Source organism: Protomyctophum bolini, assembly GCF_963924005.1.
Source record: "Protomyctophum bolini genome assembly, chromosome: 14".
Taxonomy (NCBI): Eukaryota; Metazoa; Chordata; class Actinopteri; order Myctophiformes; family Myctophidae; genus Protomyctophum; species Protomyctophum bolini.
The window spans coordinates 30,611,597-30,630,890 of NC_137875.1; the positions used below are offsets into that span (position 1 = coordinate 30,611,597).

Sequence of the window (19,294 nt, forward strand, 5' to 3'; positions counted from 1 at the left end):
GTTAAAAGGGCCACAGATGTGATTGCATTACGCAAACTGTATGATGACATTGAGATACAAGAAGCCTAGATTCAATGAGAGTTGTCTATGGACTTTGTATGATGTCGTGTGTGGCTAAGTCTCTGAACTTTGTAAGACGTAAATGCTTCTGTACATCAACGTCAATTGCTAAATCAATGGCAAATGACGTAAGTGGGTGACTTCATCATGCATGATCATCATGATAATAAGCACCTCTCACTTCACACAAGTGTGATTTTCTTTTTCCCCCTTTTTTTAACCCCAGTCACATGCTGGTGACCCCTGACCTCTGTAGGACATGTTGGTGACCCCTGACCTCTGTAGGACATGCTGGTAACACCTGACCTCTGTAGGACATGCTGGTGACCCCTGACCTCTGTAGGACATGCTGGTGACCCCTGACCTCTGTAGGACATGCTGGTGACCCCTGACCTCTGTAGGACATGCTGGTGACCCCTGTGCATGTGTGCGTGCATGCGTGCGTGTGAGACCCAGTCTATGGTGAGACCTCAACCTGATCATGATTAATATAAAGTAGGATCTCTACGCAATTACCAAAACCACTGACCACTACTTTAGAGGTCCTGAAATAAGATGGCAATGGTAGGCCGGAGGAGTGAAATCGCCTCATGCGCTCTCTTGAGTGGTTGGGAGGAGAACTCGGGTGTCTTCTCTATTCACATATAACTCTATGCTCTACACTCTGGAGTATAGTGCTGCTGACGTCACAGTTGCCTTGGAGACCGATTAGGCGTCAGCAGCGGGCCGCGTTTTCGACACCCAGATCCACGACCGCGACTGCTTGCGTATTTCTGCCTCCCTGCGTGGAGATTGTCACAACTGTAAACCGACTAGCCGAGAGTGTTGGAATTGCAGTAGCGGCTAGCTGCCATCAAATGTACAAATGAAGTAGTTTAAGAAAGTAGATCAGTTCGAACCAAATGTCTGTTTACTGGGACTGGAGCTGTGCATCATCGTCATTGGAGTGGAGGAGTGGGACGTGCCGCTGATCCAGTGTTGTTGTTGTTGGTTCTAAGGTTCCACAGCAGCCAACATGGCTGAGCCTGAGGAGGATGACAGGGAGTGGGTGGTGGAGAGCATCGCTGGCTACCTCGGTAGTCCCGAGTGGGTCATCCCCGTCACAGATTTCATGGAAAACAAATGCACAGGTTAGTTAATTAATAGCCTTTTCACATGACGCTCGCACGTACATCATAATATTGTGACAGACAGTCAATGTTTCAGCATTTTGATGACCATCATTATTCCTTTTGGACAGACATCCATGGTCTAATAAATGCGCCCCGGGTGATGGGTCCGATACAACCGGATTGTTTACTTGGATCGGCGCGTCGCATGGGAAAATAGACGATAGCCGATCTAAGCTCACGTTGTAGATAGGTTTATTTTCGGTGCGCGACACCGCCATACGACATGGTTTGGTAGCAGCTATCTTCAAACCTAAACGCCCCATAGCATAGGCTACTTGCATGTTTCTGCTAAATCAAAGAATACGACGATTAGCAGAAAAGGATGTGCTGTGTTGTGTGTCTGTTGACGTCTGTGACATCATTGACATGCATCATGGCGATCGGCGATGTACGTTACATGCTTACTGTATGTAAAATAATTTACATGGTATATGGCGGCTAGCCTAACGCTAACTTGTGATTTGGTTATGTTTCCAGGCTACAGTCTATGGTTTCCAGTCAGTTTCAGGTGTACTTACATAACGATATCTATACCTGATTAGGAACACTGTCTGCAATCCATGCGAGTGTTTAGACATATATAAGTACAGTCGGTATTTAATCCTCATTTGCGAGTGCTTTGATTACACTTTAAGATCAGCCAAATTTAAAGGTGATTTGAAAGGTTTTGATTCACAGTAGCTACACGTCTGTGAGTTAGGCAGTTAGCTCTAGAATGGCTGCAAATGCAGTCACTGTCAGTCAGCCATTGTGGTATATTCCTAGTCAAAATGCATTTGTTGGATTTGCGTTGAATGTCTAACCATGACACTGGGAGTGGGAAACCTTGGTTTTGTAACTTTTCTATTAAAATATTGCTTGTAATGTTATGGACCCGAAACAATTACTATGCTATAGGTATATAGGCAGTTATGATGAATTGAAAACGGTGGATCCTCTTGTAAACAAGTGTATATGCTATATGGTGTCGTCCACTCAGTTACGTTTTTGGAGTTGTTCTTGAAATGTAGCCTACTGTAATTCTGTTAATAAATACTTCAATCAATCAATCAATCATTCAAAAGCATTGTTACCTATAACGCAATATCGGGTCAGCTACGTGTAGCTGACGTGTCAACACTGGTTTTAATTATTTATTTGATGTGGGGTTTTTTTCAGTAAGAATTGAGGCTTGAATACCTGCACGTATAGTGGCGTAAGCATGGTCTATTAAAGTTAATTAATAGGCCTATAGCTATGATTCACTGTTTTGCAGTGTTGGGTCAGCTACATGTGCCCTGCACTGCAGATAACAAATCATATAATAGCTATTTAGGCCTATCAATTAATTTCAATAAACCTATTGCTTACTCTACTATACAGTATGTGCAGGTATTCAAGCCTCAATTGTTACTGAAAAATCACACCTGTGTGAACTGAGTGGTGCAACTCCCCTCTCCCCCCTCAAAAAACATCAAATAAATAATTAAAACCAGTGTTGGGCAAGTTAAGCTACATGTAGCTGACCCAACACTGCATATTACAATCTATATGGTTGCAATATAACAAACATTTATGATTTTTTTTATTGCCATAACATAGCGACAGAATGGATGCTGGGTGCATAGTATATTAAATTTAATTTAATTATTGTTGTCCCCCCCCCCTCTCACAGTTTTTGATGATGAAGATGAAAACAAATTGACATACACAGAAATTCATCAGCAGTACAAGCAGTTGGTGAGTACAATGCTGATGATACTCAATAACTGTTTACTTACCCAGTTTAACAAGTTCAAAGTAGTCATGGGCCATTATGTGCATATATCACAATATTTTCTTTTTAAAAGTGATATTATTGATATTGTTAAATGATGCCTGTAATGACGATTTCCTGTATCAGTACGGAGCTCAAAGGGCTGGTGTAATTTTGGGGGAGGGAGTGGAATGCTTGAGCCCAGTGTATTTAGGGTACCTCTTTTTATATTGCTTGAAAGTATATTATTATATTATATTATTGTAGATCTTCTTTCTATTGCTTCTGACTTGGCACTTCTTGGGTCTTCTGAGCCATACTTTATAGGGTGACGTGACGTCACGCCACCGACCGTTTCCGAGGCAACAATGCCATTTTCAATATTTTAGGAAGTTTTGGAAAGTATATAATAAGGCTTAAGTGATCAGAACCAGGAAGACACCACTTATACACTACACTTATATTACGATATTCCAACTCCCAGATGATATCTAGTCTCATATCACAATATTGATATACTATCAATATATTGATGTACTATCAATATATTACCCAGTCTTACAGTAAACAGGGCTGTCACCATTATTTCATTTTACTTGTCACTCAAATAATTGCGATTAACGGTTTAAATGCGTTGCTGTTGTTGAACATTTGGAACATTGTAAAAATGACATTCTGTTTGGCTTTTGGGCTTTCTAAACAAAAGGTGCACAGGGCAGATTTGTAAAACTTACAAATGTAATAACTTTAATATAATACTATAAAAAAAATACCTGGAAATAGTTTTGAACTTGTAGATCTGCTATTTCAACAAAAAAAAAATATATTTTTTTTTTACATGGAAATCATTCTTATGACGATTATGCTAAATATTATTGTGATTATGTCACATAATTATGATTAGGCCTAACAGTAAAATGACCCTTTTTTGTTTTCTGTGCCATAGTTAACATCCATTGCCTCCCCATGACTCATCGTTTTTGCTGGCTCATTAAACAGTGTGGGATAATGTAAGCTGCTTTACTTTGTTCAGGTGGAGAAGCTATTGGAGAATTACATGCAGGAGGTTGGCATCAATGAGCAACAGTTTCTGGAAGCCTGCACCTCTCCCTTTGCCAAGTCAAAAACCTTACAGGTACCCTGAGCTTTGTTCCACAAAATACTGTTTGTTGTCGTAAATAACAAATGAAGGGTTGAGGATTGGATACGTTTATGTTTATGTATCTTCTATTTTTTTTATTTTTATTTACTATGCTGCATAATACTTTTTAGTTTGAGAAAAATGACAAAAGTGTTGACATGACTTACTATTTTCAGGTGAAAATGCTAAACAATATTTGTAATAAGAGTCAAGAGTCAATAGAAAAATTAAGCCTTAGACTGACTGACTGTTTTTAACAAGGCACTTAGAGTAACCCTTCTTCTCATAATTATGCTTAGTGGTCAGCAGTACTGTATGTCTGCTGGGTTGTTCAGGGTAGATCACACAGATCTATCTCCCTGAGTCCTGCTGCACTATGACCCTGTCACTGTATAGTTATGAACCCCTACAGACTGTAGGAGTTTTAAAGTTGTCGGCGAGTCATCCGATTGTTATGTATTTCACACTACAGGAGTCTTTTTTTTAAAAATCGACTGTCAAATCGACTGCAAGAGTTCACCAAGATGCGATCCAGACCGGATACATACAGTATAGGCTGCATAATTTGTTTTTTATTCAAATTCATTTTGACATCTCACGTACGTGCGGGATGCCGTGTAACAAACTGGCTGTAATACAGGCCTTCTCGTAACTCGCAGGTGTATTTATACTGTGGTGATTGTGACGGGGATTGGCCGGCTGATAAGAAGGCAGGTGATGTTGATAAGGAGATAGTGAGCGGGGAGTGGCCATGATAAGCAGAAGGAGGCCTCTACTCCTGAAACTACGTTGTATACAACTTCCTTATTTGACTTTTTGGGTGATATTATTCAATCAGGAGAGAGAACCTATTTATCAGCTTGATTGTGTTCCATTTCCAATTTTGTCCGCTCAACTCTTGGTTTCATTACTTACAATTTAAAGGTTTATTGTCACAGCAACACCTGATGGTAGATGAGAATCTACCGGGGGGGGGTTCTGATTAGATATATACAGTGTAGAGAGGGACAGGAACATATATTGACACACATGGTCCGGCTGGGAACTGAACTGTCATTTGAGCCCTTGTAGTATGCAGTCTATCCAATCGGCTATCAGGTCACCCTAACCATCCTAATATTTAGGACATGGCAACATTATAGGAGTCTTTTGTTCAACTATATCAGTAGTGAGAGGAACAGAGGAAGAAAAGGTCAGATAGAGTAAGAATGATAACGCCAAATGTCTTTAATGGCTCATATCTTACAGGCATTTTTGTAAAATGAGCCCAAGCAAAAGAACATACAATTTTAAATAGATCTGCTAAAACATCGCTAGTGGTATTGGTGTGTGTCTGCTGAAGAGGTAGTGAAAGTGAAAGACTGGAGTGGATCTCTGTGATGATAGACATCAAAAAGAGGCCAGTGAGTTGACATGACCCATACGATGAACCTACAGTAGTTGATGGTGCCAGGAAAAGCTCTCTGCTGTGATTACGTTACTCAGACAGGATGTAAGGTAGGCCTAGACCCTAGACTGAAGCATTGGGAGATTGAGAGAGGGGGTGGGAGATGAAAGAGAGAGAGAGTGGCAAAGGCAGTGGCTGAAGAGCACTAATATACACTAGCTTCTGCAAGAATGCAAAAAGTACAGTATGTTAGATGTGGTAATTTACAATTGTCCAGAATAGTTTGGTTAGCATTATATTATATCTAAAGATTTCTAGAAGCTGATTTTAATTAATAAAACATTAACCAAATATGTATAGTAGAGTACTACTGCATGTTAATCCAATTATGTCTGGAATTGGGCCTGGGGTGGAGTGTGGGATATTTCTGTGCAACTCTGTTATATCGTTTTGTTATGTATTTCTTTGGTTGTGTTTTGTCTATGTCAATGTCTTATATACAAAATAAAATTAATAAAGTACAAATCATAAAAATAAAGAAACCCAATATAAATAGCCCTGCAGTGGTTGGAGATGGTCTGCTTACACTTCCATTGAGACATTTTTCGGAGCCACTGCCTATACGTATACATTTTGTAGCCTTTCTGGCAATAACCGACTTGTGTTCTTCCCCCATCCAGATAGGGCCACACACAGGTTCTCTGTCCATCTTGTGTTCTTCCCCCATCCAGATAGGGCCACACACAGGTTCTCTGTCCATCTTGTGTTCTTCCCCCATCCAGATAGGGCCACACACAGGTTCTCTGTCCCCATCCAGATAGGGCCACACACAGGTTCTCTGTCCCCATCCAGATAGGGCCACACACAGGTTCTCTGTCCATCTTGTTTGGAACATTTTTTGGATCTATCAACCACCAGACGACTAGTTGCAGAGTGGTTGGAATTATGGGATGTATTGGGCTGGTCATTCTGCGTTAATTGCGGTAAAACTTTTTTACGCATTAATTCCATGAATTAATTAACAAAATGAATTAACTAATTTTAACAGCCCTATTTAGAAGATAATATAACCCTAAATAATATTGGGTGGTTGCCAGAAGTGCCCCCTGCCGAGGGCTGTCAGTGAGTGATGTGACGACTGGGTTTAAAAGGGAGTTGTCACATATACTGCCGACTATCACCTGATGAAGGCCGTTCACGGCCGAAACGTTGTGTCTTATTTATGGTGTATTGAATAAAAAGCAAACACCTTGGAGCAAACCTCTGTGCGGACTCTCCTCTCTTCACTGTACTTACCGTAGTCCAACACCAGACAGGAACTGGATGTGCGCTAGCCACCTACCTTTTTATACTTGTCAGTGAGTGAACCACGTAGGTTTGAATCCTGAACCATGCTGTTCCGTCAGAGGAACTTATGTGACTCATTATCTAACAAGTCTGTCAGATAATCCATTATAACACACAAAATGTTGGCATGCTTGGCACACTTATATAAGAATGGACTGCAAGGTTCCCCAATTCTCCCCACGCCTTGTCTACTCCATTATAGAATGCTGAATGACACCTGTACTCTTCACGGTGAAGTGCTTTTGAGCAAGGAGTGCTCTTAACAATAGAGACAATCTGCCTCCTTATCTATGAAGTGTCAGAAAAAGTGGGCGCTGAACGGGACTGGAGTTGTCCTCTCCGCTGTCATGAAGCACAATAGAATCCTCAGTATTCAGGTGTTCTAACCATGGTGGTCATGTTCTGCAGATGGTGTTTCAGCCGGTTCTGGCCACAGATGACTTCCAGATGTTCCGCTCATTGATGGTCCAAAAAAACATGGAGCTACAGATACAGGCCCTCAGGGTCATCAAGGAGAGGAACGGTAGGAGACACACACACACACACACACACACACACACACTCACTCACTCACTCACTCACTCACTCACACACGGCACTACACACCCAAATACAGTGCTGTATAACTGTGTGTGTGTGTGTGTGTGTGTGTATATGTGTGTGTGTAGGAGCTCTTCCAGAGTGTCTGACAGATGGTGTGGATGTCATGTCAGAGCTGGAGCAGCAGGAAATGAAGATATTGCAGGAGGTTCTCAGGTGAGACGCACCTTATTATACCTCATACCATGTACGGTAATGTCCACGATTCACTAGATTAGGTACAGCAGATTAGGTTATATACCCTTAAGTGGCTATATTGTGCATGATGTCGATGCACTGCCTTCTTTTAAGTTATTTTTTTGATTGTTGATTTACCAGAAAAGCCAGTCCCGTGCCTGTTGTACTTTATGTTGCTGCATTCTTATTGCAGCTCATTTGCTGTCAAGCATTCGAGGATCCCCATCACTTCAGCAGCCCTGCTGTGTAATGGGATTTTGCTAGGGACAGCCTTGTCAAATAGAACATGCCATGTCTATCGGCACCGCAGAAAGCTAAGCTCCTTAAGGGCACCGCTAAATTTGGCTTGAGGGATTGACACTAAACAGGCAGAAAAATAGTATTTTTATCCCCTTTGTCTTACCTGACTGCTTTGGCTACTAGCCAATGGTGAATCATCTCCTGGGGATCTGGACTAGTGCAGCCTACATGGGCTTAGTGGTGTGTTTGCAAGGCTTTAGATCGTGGTATGACAGCTTCAGTTTGAATTAGAGGAACAAGCCTACACGTTGATCTAAAACAGGAAATTAGCAGTTCTAGGCTGTGGAGGTTGTATCAGGCCACACTTAAATGTGTTGCCTGCATTAGCAAATGGGCCATGGTGAACCTGTATCCTATTTAGTGAAGTTAAAGCTTCCTTCCTGTTCAAGCTTTAAACTGCTTGTTGCTGTCTGCAATGCACTTGCAGTCAGTGTCCTCTCAAATACAACCTGAGCATAAACCCATTGATCTAATTCATGACAAATATATGTGATGTTTAAAGTGAAATTAATATAATAAATTATTATTAATATTAAAAAGACACTTTGTGTCTTTAAAACAGAAAACAAGTGGTCATTTGAATGCGTGGTGCTATCGGAAAAGCCATGGGCTTGGCAAATCAGTAAACTTTATAAGATATCTTGTATGTCTGTAGTTGACATTTTCGCCTGAGGGTGGCACTAGAGGAAAACGTTCATCCAAATGGCAATCCACAAATGGTCCAACAGACCGACCAGCACAACCGTTCTTAGAACCGTGCCGCTAGCAGTGTTAAAAATAAACATTCACTAACAATTTTCACAGGCTGTGCATCTACCCTCTCACACTTTCACATTCAAATTACACTCTTCATGTTCTGACATCTGTCATCACATAGTATTTTGTCCTGCAGTGAAGACAACCTTGAACCTTGAACCTTGACCTGCCTGTTGAAAACTATAAGCGTAAACATCCCTTATGCAGTATGGATTTTCAGTGTAATTCTTTGACAGTTCAGAAGAATTGGGTAGTTAAATTCATGGTAGAAAATGACTAGCAGATGTATTTGCAATAGCACCAAAAATCTGGACTATATCCACTTAAGCCCTACTCAGAAAGTACATAGCCGATGTACAAGCTCACAACTCATCGCATATGAGCTTGTAGATTTGAAATACCTTTTACAACTATTTGCCTATAATGACGTATAGCTGCAACTATTGATACTTTTTGTAGGTTCTTCAATCAATACATTTTTGATTAACCGAAAGAAGCACATTTTTTTTACATATCATTTTTTATTAACCGCTTTTACCAGTAAGACGCCCTGACTGCAGACTGCTGGGCGAGCAATGGCGCTTTGGCATGGATGGTCAGATCAACATATGGAATTAATTCTGTACTGGCCGTACATGGAGTGTGTCTTGAATATACAGGGTTTGATGAGGCCAGATCAACGTATGGAATGTCAGAACAGGTCAGCTCCATATATGGAGATCTAAGGGTGGCAGCAGGGGCAGTGTCTTGAGTGTACAGGGTTTGATGAGGTCAGATCATCATATGGAATGTCAGAACAGGTCAGCTCCATGGATTGGATTGGATTGTAGGCTTATTATTAGTAGTATAGTATAGTCTTATGCACGTATAGTATGTATAAAAGGTGCTGCTGTTTATGCCCTGCAGTGAGCAGTTAATTGCCTTTATCCATCATCTCGTTCGGCAATCTCTCAGTGCAACTGAGGTCCAAATTGTTCAGATTGGTGCAGACTGCATGGAAGATCATAGGGGTAAGACAACTCCTCTCTCTGCAGTCTATACTAAAACAGGCTAAAATAATTGTCAGTGATGTTACTCGTGTTTTGAATGGAGAGTTTGTACTTCTTCCCTCTGCCCTCTGGGCAGAAGTACATCAGGTTTTAGTTAATCAGGTTTGTACCAGCATCAGCTAAAATGTTGAACGAGGCTCTGAAACAGCAGTGACTGTGAGAGGTTGGATTAACCACACTATGTGTGCACTTTTGTAATGTTATGTTATGTCTGTTATGTATTTTGTTTTGTTCGTCACTGATGTTTTGTGTGTGGCTGCAGCAGGGCAGGCTCAGTGCTAATCAGTGTTACGGTAAAAGTGATTAGTGTTCGCCAATCCATTGTGTGGGAACACAATGCCTTTTTTGCATTACCTTTTCAACAATCACATTTACCGAATCTTAGTATTTGGACAAGCTTCTTAAATACATTTGAGATGATATTTTCCACTGGCTTCATTAACTTCAAGGGTCCAGGAAGGGTAATTACTCTCATTCAATGGCTCTCTCAATGACTCGCCCTCTATGTAAGGAATTAAACACTGTTGCCTTTAAGGACGTGAAAATGTATCCAAACTACCATCAGATTTGGCTATTGAGGGGATTTTTAATCAAAATGTTGCTGACAGCAAATGTGCATAAAACCCCTTTTCCCATATAGTCAGACTCAGAATATAGCTTTTTCTATTGTTCAAATTAAATTATTGACTCTTTCTTTGTTACATTTAATTATTAAATTATTGGCTTATTCAATGCTTGTAGTATTCTTATTAGCAGCCTATAATAAGCCATAACGCAATGGTAGTTTTCACTGTCTGGCACAACATGGCTAATTTAAGCTGGTATTAAATCAAATTAAAATGCCACTGTGTGATGCAGCACCCTGCTGATGACGAGCAAGCGACAATAGAGCACATCTCAGTGACTGGGTTACTTTGAATGTAGCACTGAGCCAACTCTCTGTCTAGCGGCTCTAGCCTCACCTATGGATAACGAGGTGATAAGCATTATTTATTGGTACTTTCACTCTGGTCTTATGCTCTCTGTTCTCCGTCTCTATGTCTGTTATTGCTTGCTCTTCAGGAAGTCAAAGGAGGAGTATGATGAGGAAATGTCCCGAAGACTTCTAATGGAGGAAGAGCTAGGCTCTGCATCCGCCAGTGGCTCAGACAAGCCAGTGGCACAGAGCTGCGGAGGGCAGAGGGCCACTTCCACTCCCAGCCAACAGAGTAACGCTGCCCTGGTAAGTATCCTTACTCGCAGAGTCGCAGGTGAACCCGTTTTGTAGTCGTTATAACATGATAGCGAGATCCTTCCACCATTCCACAGCCCTAACCATTGCACGTTTCCTAAGGAGAATGGGCTCTCTATCCACCGTCCCCAGCGACGTTCATAGCCACAGGTCGACGTTGCAGCGTCAGTGATAAAGAATGTTACATAGTTGTCATAATTTACTTTTAAGTCAAGTTTATGGGGTGTGGGAGTCTTGCCTGCTGCTCTGAACCAACATTGTCTGTCTCAGTCTCAGTGCATACACACACACACACACACACACACACACAGACACACAGGCACGAGGCCGAGCATGCACAACACAGACACAATTGGTGGCACCGACATACATATGAACTTGCCAGTGTGCAGTGGATGCACTCAAACATTATTGTTGAGCATGCGCAACGTGATAAAAGCATTTGTTTTCACATCAAGTCAGGAGGTCAGTCATCAGGAATAAATAAATAAAAATGATGGCAATTTCAACAATCGAAGATTATAAAAATGTGACTCCTGACAGCCCTAAATCACATCTTAACTGTCTGAGACCCCAACCCTGCGGTTGAGGCCTTTTGCAGCTGCCTTTTATTTTAGTTTGTCAGTTTCCTGTGAGTAACTTTCCCGCCTCCATCATTACTCTCAAATCTCTCATTCCTTTGGTGTGAAGTCCTCTTCTGTGCTCCTCCATGCGAAGACCAAACCCGAGGAGAAGGCAGAGGGTAGCAGTCAGAAGCAACCCCCGATAGTCAATGGAAACGCTTCTACGGTAATCATGTTTGACATGCACACAGAACAGCTGATATAACCTAAGCCTATTGTTAAATAGTGTGTGAGAGTTTTAGACACAAACACAAAAGTAGACTTAAAATAGTCAGACAAACATCTTTACTGCACACTATAGCGAAACTAAAAAGTTTGCTTTGGACGAATTAATCTGTTCTTTGATGGAGGAGGCATTCTTGTGCAGTCAGTGCAGAACACCTCACAGCAGCAGTAGCCTACTGGAGCCATAGCCTACTGCTGTAAGTGTGCATGCTTACCGTATGCAAAGTAGTAGCCATTTGATTCGGCACAGTACTTGACACGGTGTGAAAAAGGGGGGTGGGGGGCGCCAGTAAACCTAGAACACTGGGTACTTGGTGCGTCTTGGAAAGTCTGGTGACGCGAGGTTGATTAGGTGCGTCTTCTCTTGAATCTAGGGGGACACGTTCTAGCGTGCACGCACATGCACCGGTTCGTTTCCGTCCCTGCGCGTGCACGTAAAAAAATGACTGGTACCACGGCGTGGTACTGCGTTCTATGAGCATGACACCCGGGCAGAGGCCTTTGGGGGGGGGGGGGGTCCGACCGACTCGACACCGGGCAGTGCACCCCCTAGAGTGGTGTGGAACGTGTGTGTCGAATTTGAAGTCGGTGGGGCTAATGGTTCTCGATTTACGTAGATTACACACAGACCTTGTGGCCTTGTAACCAGCTCAGTGGCCTTGCGGTTAGAGTGTCTGCCCTGAGACTGGGAGGTCGGGGTTCAATCCCCGGCCGGGTCATACCAAAGACTTTAAAAATGAGACACAGTGCCTCCCTGCTTGACACTCAACATCAAGGGTTGGATTGGGGGTAAGTCCCTGCAACATACTAGCGTCAAGGTCAGGGGGTGTACTTGTACATCAAGCTGCCTCACGCTACAGAAACAGAAGATGGGCTCCTGCCCTATGGGCCTCATGGCTCAGCAAGGCTTACACACAGACAGACGTACAGACAGACAGAGACTTGGTGCATTTATAGATAGATTATACATGTAACTCAATATCTGAAATTCTGAGATATGGTTCTCTAAAGTCAAGAAGGTAAATTATTGGTCATCACATTGTTGTATGCTGTTTTTGAACATTGTAGAAGGATGAGACTGGTTGCATTTGAAAGTTTGTGTTAAACCATTCTTTTTTACACTGCGGTCATGAAAAAGTAATTTGAATGTGAAATTTAAATGAAAGGTGCCATTTGTAACTGATTGGAAACTCAAAAGTAGACAGATGTATTGTTTGGTAGAAGTGTTGAATTCAACTTAGACGAGCACTCACTTCGAGTCTTCCTGAGAACCGTTGTTTCCAGGTAGCTGTACTGTACAGATACCTGAGCAGCAGTGACCAATAACTAGCCGCTAGTCCTTTTTGTTGTGTGTCTGTGTGTGGTACTGGAAACAGCCGTTTGAAAGACTGCTGGTACCTCCTGCAGGGCAGCTGCAAACCTGCCAGGACAGAGGAGGCCATGGCGCCCGTCACACGGGGAGGAGAAGGAGGGCAGAAGAGTCCACCCAAGACCAGCTCCTCCTCCTCTGCTGCCTCCAAACTCACCGCAGGTGAATCACCTCTCCTGGTCTCCAACTCAGTCTCTGTAACAGAATATGCACGCGCTGTTTCATGGCTTGACATAACACAGAATAAGCACCTATCTTGTGTCAACGACTAAATCCGTAATTTTGGGATTTAGCATTGCCTGAGAGGTGTTTTCCCGTAAAAATGGCTATCTACCCATTACATTATGCATAGGTGTGGTTTGGGCGACAGTAATGAAACCAATCACCGTGACACATGCCATTCCCTTTAAGAGAAGACTGCGCAATCCATTATCCATTACCCATTATGCTCAGTGCAATGTTGCCTTACACTATGGCACATGGAAGAGTGCGCTTGCTACCTTATAAATTTACAATTGATACAGAGGGTTGTTTTGTGTGTCCAGTAGGCTAGCTCCTATATCTATCATCCACTCCGTGACCAACACAGTCTCACTCGCAATAAAGCAGGGACTTTGTAACATTGGAAAGGACACCTGTTGCTTCCTTACCATCTAGCCTTTAATTGCCTTTCAATAAAACCACATTTGGTTGACACAAGTATCATCTACGTGTTACTGATTATGTGGAATTTTATATTATTGTAATCCATTAAATAATTGCGGCGCAATGGATGGATGAAACTGAATGAGCGAGTACAATGAACGGCACAAATCAAATAACTTCTTTGAATAGACAATTATATAAACACAATGGACACAAGATATTGACACTCAGTTGATTATAGTAAAATTACAATCACAGAGATTTGTAGAGAATTAAGACAGAACGAGACCTCTGAGCTGTGAATGTTCTGCAAAATTGGCAGCTGCAACCTTCTATCAAACGGAATTCGCATTGCGGGTGGTTTGAAGAGGCGCTTTCCGCTGTCCTAAACCTGTGTGGGCAAGGAAAGCGCATCAACACGTCCGCGAACACACCTCCACCGCAAATATAGAAGTCGGCAAAATGTATAGTGGGTTGCGTGGCCGCAATTTACCATTTACGGATAGTGGAAGCTCCTAAATGCATAATTCACGGATTGTGGTTAATGCCGGGTAAGGCATGGCATACGATAGAGTCCTTAGAGTGTAAGTATGCACTTCCAAGACTTCAATCAACTATTGGAAACACTGGTCAAATTTACCTTGAGTCTAAACAAAGAAATGTACACCACATTCCTTGTAATGACAATATTATTTTCATTGAAAAACAAAAAATATATATAGTTGCTGTGTTATAAATAATGTAATGGTTGTTTTTGTTTGTTTGTTCTTGCTTTACTGCTTGCTCTGGATACTTGCTCTGGTCATTGTTTAAATGTTTGTGTATGATTGTATACAGAACCCAAAGTTCTTCCGGCAGTGAGGGCTCCAGTAAAAGGTGGCGAGCTCCCAGTCAGCCCCACCAAACAGCAGAGCAGTAACAGTCAGACTGCTGCCGTGCCTTGGCTGGATGAGGCACGCAAGGAGGCTGGCATCTCAAAGCCATACACTGTGAGTCGGATTTCGTCTGGTTCTTTCTGCCTGTGTTTTGTCTCTGCATCTATGGCCGTGATGATTAATTGTACCTCACAGGTACAACATCTTATAGAAGTGCAATGCAAAGCATTCTGAATCTGAACCACACATACAATTTTAGTTTACGGTTTTGGTCACTTTACACGTGAACGTGCCTGAATACCTTAGTTTGACAATAGACATAAATCTTGTGTGTGTAATGATTCTCTGTGCCTGTCTTCTTTCTCCTGCAGGAGTTGACAGCATCCCAGCAGGACCAGCTCCAACAGAGGGCTCTGTATCTGTGTCAGCAGCGAGACAAACTGCAGGCCCTGAAGAAGGAACAACAGAAAAGTAAACAGACGGTGATGGCGGAAGAACCACAGCCTGTCAGCCCTACAGCAGCACCTGCTATCCCGGTAAATACAGCAACCTTTTATAGAAAATGAGAAACAAAGAAAAGCAGTTGATTAAAGTCAAAGCGAATTGAGCACGCTGTATCCAGGCCATATCCATACCACCACAGGATCTTGTACTTGTATAATACTGTTAGAATTCATAGTTACCGGGTAAATGTCAATTGGGGTTAGAGTCGTCCACGGGGCCTCCAGCTAAAACAAACGCAATTGTCTGTGTTCGTGGTTGGGAAGCCGGCAAGGGAGGAAGTTCTCTGCCACTGCACTAGCAGCAACTCCTGTAGGTTTGTAAGGGCGCCTGTTCAGCAAGGAGCAGGTTTGAAGGGATACCATGTTCCTCGTGCGTGTTCATATGCCCTCCCGGTTGAAACGCCTCAGGTGTCAGGTGAAATTAAGCAGCTGCTGACCCGAGAAAAGATATGTGATTGTCTAGCAGTATTCCCAATACTGGTAGACAATCGCATATCTAACCAAAGTAATGCATTGGTTACTGTAATGCAACTACTTTTTGTGGTACTGTAACTATTAACAGAACTATTTACTCTTTCCATTTTGATAAAGCTGTTACAGTTACTGGCTGATTGCTTACTTTATTAATTTTTAATGTAAAAGCTAGCTAACAAATGCAGAGGATTGAAGGTTTATTATATATGACCCAACTACTCTCACACCAGCCCCGTCTGTGACCTCCCACTCACTGCAGCTGTGGGACTTGGTCCCACTCCCGTCGGCATATGAAGATAGGACTGGGTACAAAAATATCAATGGGTAGAAACAAATCAGGTTTTTATCCAGCTTAAAATTAGCAGTAATAAACAATTACCGGTACATATTTAAATGTAACCACACACCCACTTAACCCACCTTTTGTACTGATTAACGTTCAATTAGCTAAATTTTGAAATGTACAGGTAACAGTCAACAGGGCATACAGTAATACATTACAACACAACAGCCACAGGCTCAATCCCTGATTTTAATTTAACTTTTACTTTCACTCAAATATGTATATCATTTGTGTGGTGCTTCTGTCTTTTTCTTTTCTTCTTTTAATTTCATATCATTCTAGATTACAATTGATTTCTATCTCTTGTCGCACTAATATTTTGTTCCCAGCTTGTCATTCTTATTTTGATTTCTTGCTTTGGGTTCTTGCTCTGCATTCTCTCCCTGCCTGTCATTTGGCCTCAATGGGCCAGACCCAGAAGAATGGGGTCTGTACCCCACCTCCGCCACCAGCACAACATGCTGCCCCACCTCCAAAACAGAAGGTGACCCCCCAGCTGCTTTGGAGTGGTGTGAATAACTATAGTTGCGTACTGTAGTTCTATGAGCACAGGCTTTGCACTCTAATGGAGCTCTATGGGTTCTCAACTTCGTCCAGAAGCAGGCTTCATTAGAAGTGTGAAGATTGTGTGAAATGTAGACATGCACATGTGTCACCTATTTTATAGTGCTGCTGTAATTAGCTTTTTTGCTGCTCCCTCTGACTTACTCCCACACACTTCTAACACTAATGTACAATTCCCTGTAGAAAAAGTTCTCCTTATTAGGACAATCCACAGCTTTTCCATGAAGTGTAAAGAATGTTGGCTCCTTTTCACTGTATCCCATGTTAAGTTATTTGTATATGTAAAGCTTTTCTTATCACATGAAGTGGCATGTAAATGTATCCAGTACACCTCCAAAGAGGCACTCCAAAATGAGTGTGACACTGTCCAAACAGAACAGTGATATAGAGCGCCGCAGTCCCGCCCCCTTTCAGAAAAGCGAGTGGCCCAGGAAGTGAAAGCCCCATGCATTCTGCCATCGGCACTTTTAATATAATTTATTTAAAGACGGTTACGCCGCGGACAAAGCCAATTCGGATCGTGACGAATCATGACAATGAACACAATATTTTGGGCCGATCAAATAATTTATAAGACGAAAAATAAAACAAATAGTGTTGTCTCCTGACTTTCTTTTCTTCTTTCTAATGATTTGATCGTCCCAAAATATTGTGTTCATTGTCATGATTCGTCACGATCCGAATTGGCTTTGTCCGCGGCGTAACCGTCTTTAAATAAATTATATTAAAAGTGCCGATGGCAGAATGCATGGGGCTTTCACTTCCTGGGCCACTCGCTTTTCTGAAAGGGGGCGGGGACTGCGGCGCTCTATTGAGTCCACTTGTCTCTAGAATAAAATGCTTGGAGTTGGCATTCTACGTCTTACCTAATTTGTTGGTTACCAACCTAGTGTCCATCTTCGATAGGAGAAAAGCTGAGCCACCTAATTTCTACTGCTGGGGAGTAACAGACTTCGGAGACAGTTTTCGGTGAATGAAAAATGATTCAGTTATTTCAAATCTTCAAGCTTTGGTTTTCAGAAGACAGCTGTTGCAATTATGACTAAAATGACTAGGGTTGTGGGTGACGGTTCCAGAAAATTCTGATTGGGGTGAACTCTATGGGGGGGGGCTGGCTATTTAGAGTGGAGGCTAGTCAGTCAATTGGGTTTGTGGGGAAGGGGGGCATCGGAGGGGCTAAGCCTCCACCAGAGGAGGCTAAAGCCTCCCCTAGCCCCCCACCTACTGTAGATGTATTCAGGGCACTACTCTTCATGATGTGAAGTTTTGTGTTACAAAGCACTTTGTAACACATCGAATTGTGGACATTCAATGCTTCACCACAGCCACACTATTTGATGAAAACACAAGCTTTTGATAACTTTTACTACATCATTTTTGACATTTTGTAGCAGGTGCCATTGAGCCATTTTTCCCCACCAAGAGTCAAAGGAAATTATACATCTTTCACCACTTCTGATGTGAGCGCTTTAGGCCCCTGGAAATGCTATTGTTTTGGACAAGCAATAGTAATTCCTTGCATTACAATAGGACTTTGCACTGTTGTAGTGCTCAGGGTGCTAAAAACTAGCAAACAGCATTGAAAAGTTGTTGAGCTGCTCTGTGTGCTACCTGGGCCATTCCTGTGCGTGTTTGTTTCAGTGGTCTTCTCTATGCATCCCAGTATCAACTAGTGATGAGGCTCAGAGGAGCTCAGTTCGGCAGGCGAGACTCTTGTTTGTGTCTTGACTGGTTTTCCCTGTCCTCCATCTCCATAGGAGATCACTGCTGAGGAGAGGAAGAAGCTCCAGAAGAGAAAACACCTGGCCGAGAAGCTGAAAGAGGAAGTCATCAAGAAATAACAACCCCCCACCTCTCTTGTCTCCTACTGCAAAAAATGATATTTATTTACTGTTGCTGTACTGTGGACCATAACTCCACAACCTTCCTTCCACCGGATCTTTCAGACCGGCCCTTCCCTCCCTTCTGTTGACAACCAACGAAACGGCCATGGCGTTTTCATCACTGTCTATCCTGATGGGGCGGCATGAAGGGTTGGTTATTGGGGATCATTGTCCTCTGTGCATTTTCATCACTTTGGGCAAGAATTAAGAGATCAGATAAGTGGACCATGTGGCGTTTAGATTTGAGGTGTCAATGAATCCTTGGAATTCCATAGAATAACCATGTGAAGCAGGTGAAAGGGCAGAATTTATGGGACTCTTCTGTCATAATGGTACCATTAGACACAAGTTCACAGTCTTGTATCACACTGTCTTTAGTGTTCCCAAGAAGAGGAGTCAGCCGCTGTCAGTTCTAGTTCACTGTAGTCAAACTGCACTGTGAAAGGCAACGCGAGGAACGGACTGGACCAGAAGACTGTGCTGGCAAATGATGTGGTCAAGGAATGCAGTAAACCCAAATTAATCTAGTGTCTTCACTTTAAATAATGTTAATAATGCACCGATTCCTATTAATTAATCATGTATGCTGTTTAATAAATACAATTTTATACAAACTCAATCATGGTTATGGTTTGGGGTTGTAGTCAGAACATGCAGCAGAAGCATTTGCACTCAAATTGTTCATATTGTGGTTGTTTTTGCCAGGTGAAGCCTTAGCCTGGCCTATTTTCTCTTAGCCTCGGCCCCAGGCTTGGGCTTCACCTGGCAAAAAAATCACAAAGCAAGAAGGGCAACTTTTGAAAATGTCAAAGCACGTATGACGTTATACCGTGTT

General features: G+C 42.3%; 1 protein-coding gene across 2 annotated transcripts; it reads left to right on the plus strand.

Moving 5' to 3' along the window:
* Positions 1-791: 791 nt before the first annotated feature.
* Positions 792-19,070, plus strand: cfap36 (cilia and flagella associated protein 36). Of its 2 annotated transcripts, XM_080781686.1 has the most exons (11): positions 792-1,190; positions 2,887-2,951; positions 4,001-4,102; positions 7,251-7,365; positions 7,511-7,598; positions 10,787-10,946; positions 11,646-11,744; positions 13,211-13,334; positions 14,655-14,806; positions 15,064-15,228; positions 18,334-19,068. In XM_080781686.1, exons 1-11 carry the CDS (start codon positions 1,076-1,078, stop codon positions 18,415-18,417), a joined length of 1,269 nt encoding a protein of 422 aa, XP_080637812.1. In that variant the 5' UTR covers positions 792-1,075; the 3' UTR covers positions 18,418-19,068. The 2 variants fall into 2 exon arrangements, with proteins under 2 accessions (XP_080637812.1, XP_080637813.1); XM_080781687.1 differs by lacking the exon at positions 11,646-11,744 and having other exon boundaries at positions 18,334-19,070.
* Positions 19,071-19,294: the final 224 nt, after the last annotated feature.

Bases quoted from the DNA above. Each gene is read 5' to 3' on its own strand.
- cfap36 (XM_080781686.1), top strand. From the start codon at position 1,076: ATGGCTGAGCCTGAGGAGGATGACAGGGAGTGGGTGGTGGAGAGCATC. The intron at 4,103-7,250 runs GTACCCTGAGCT...CATGTTCTGCAG, and splicing joins CCAAGTCAAAAACCTTACAG to ATGGTGTTTCAGCCGGTTCT. The intron at 11,745-13,210 runs GTAATCATGTTT...TACCTCCTGCAG, and splicing joins TCAATGGAAACGCTTCTACG to GGCAGCTGCAAACCTGCCAG.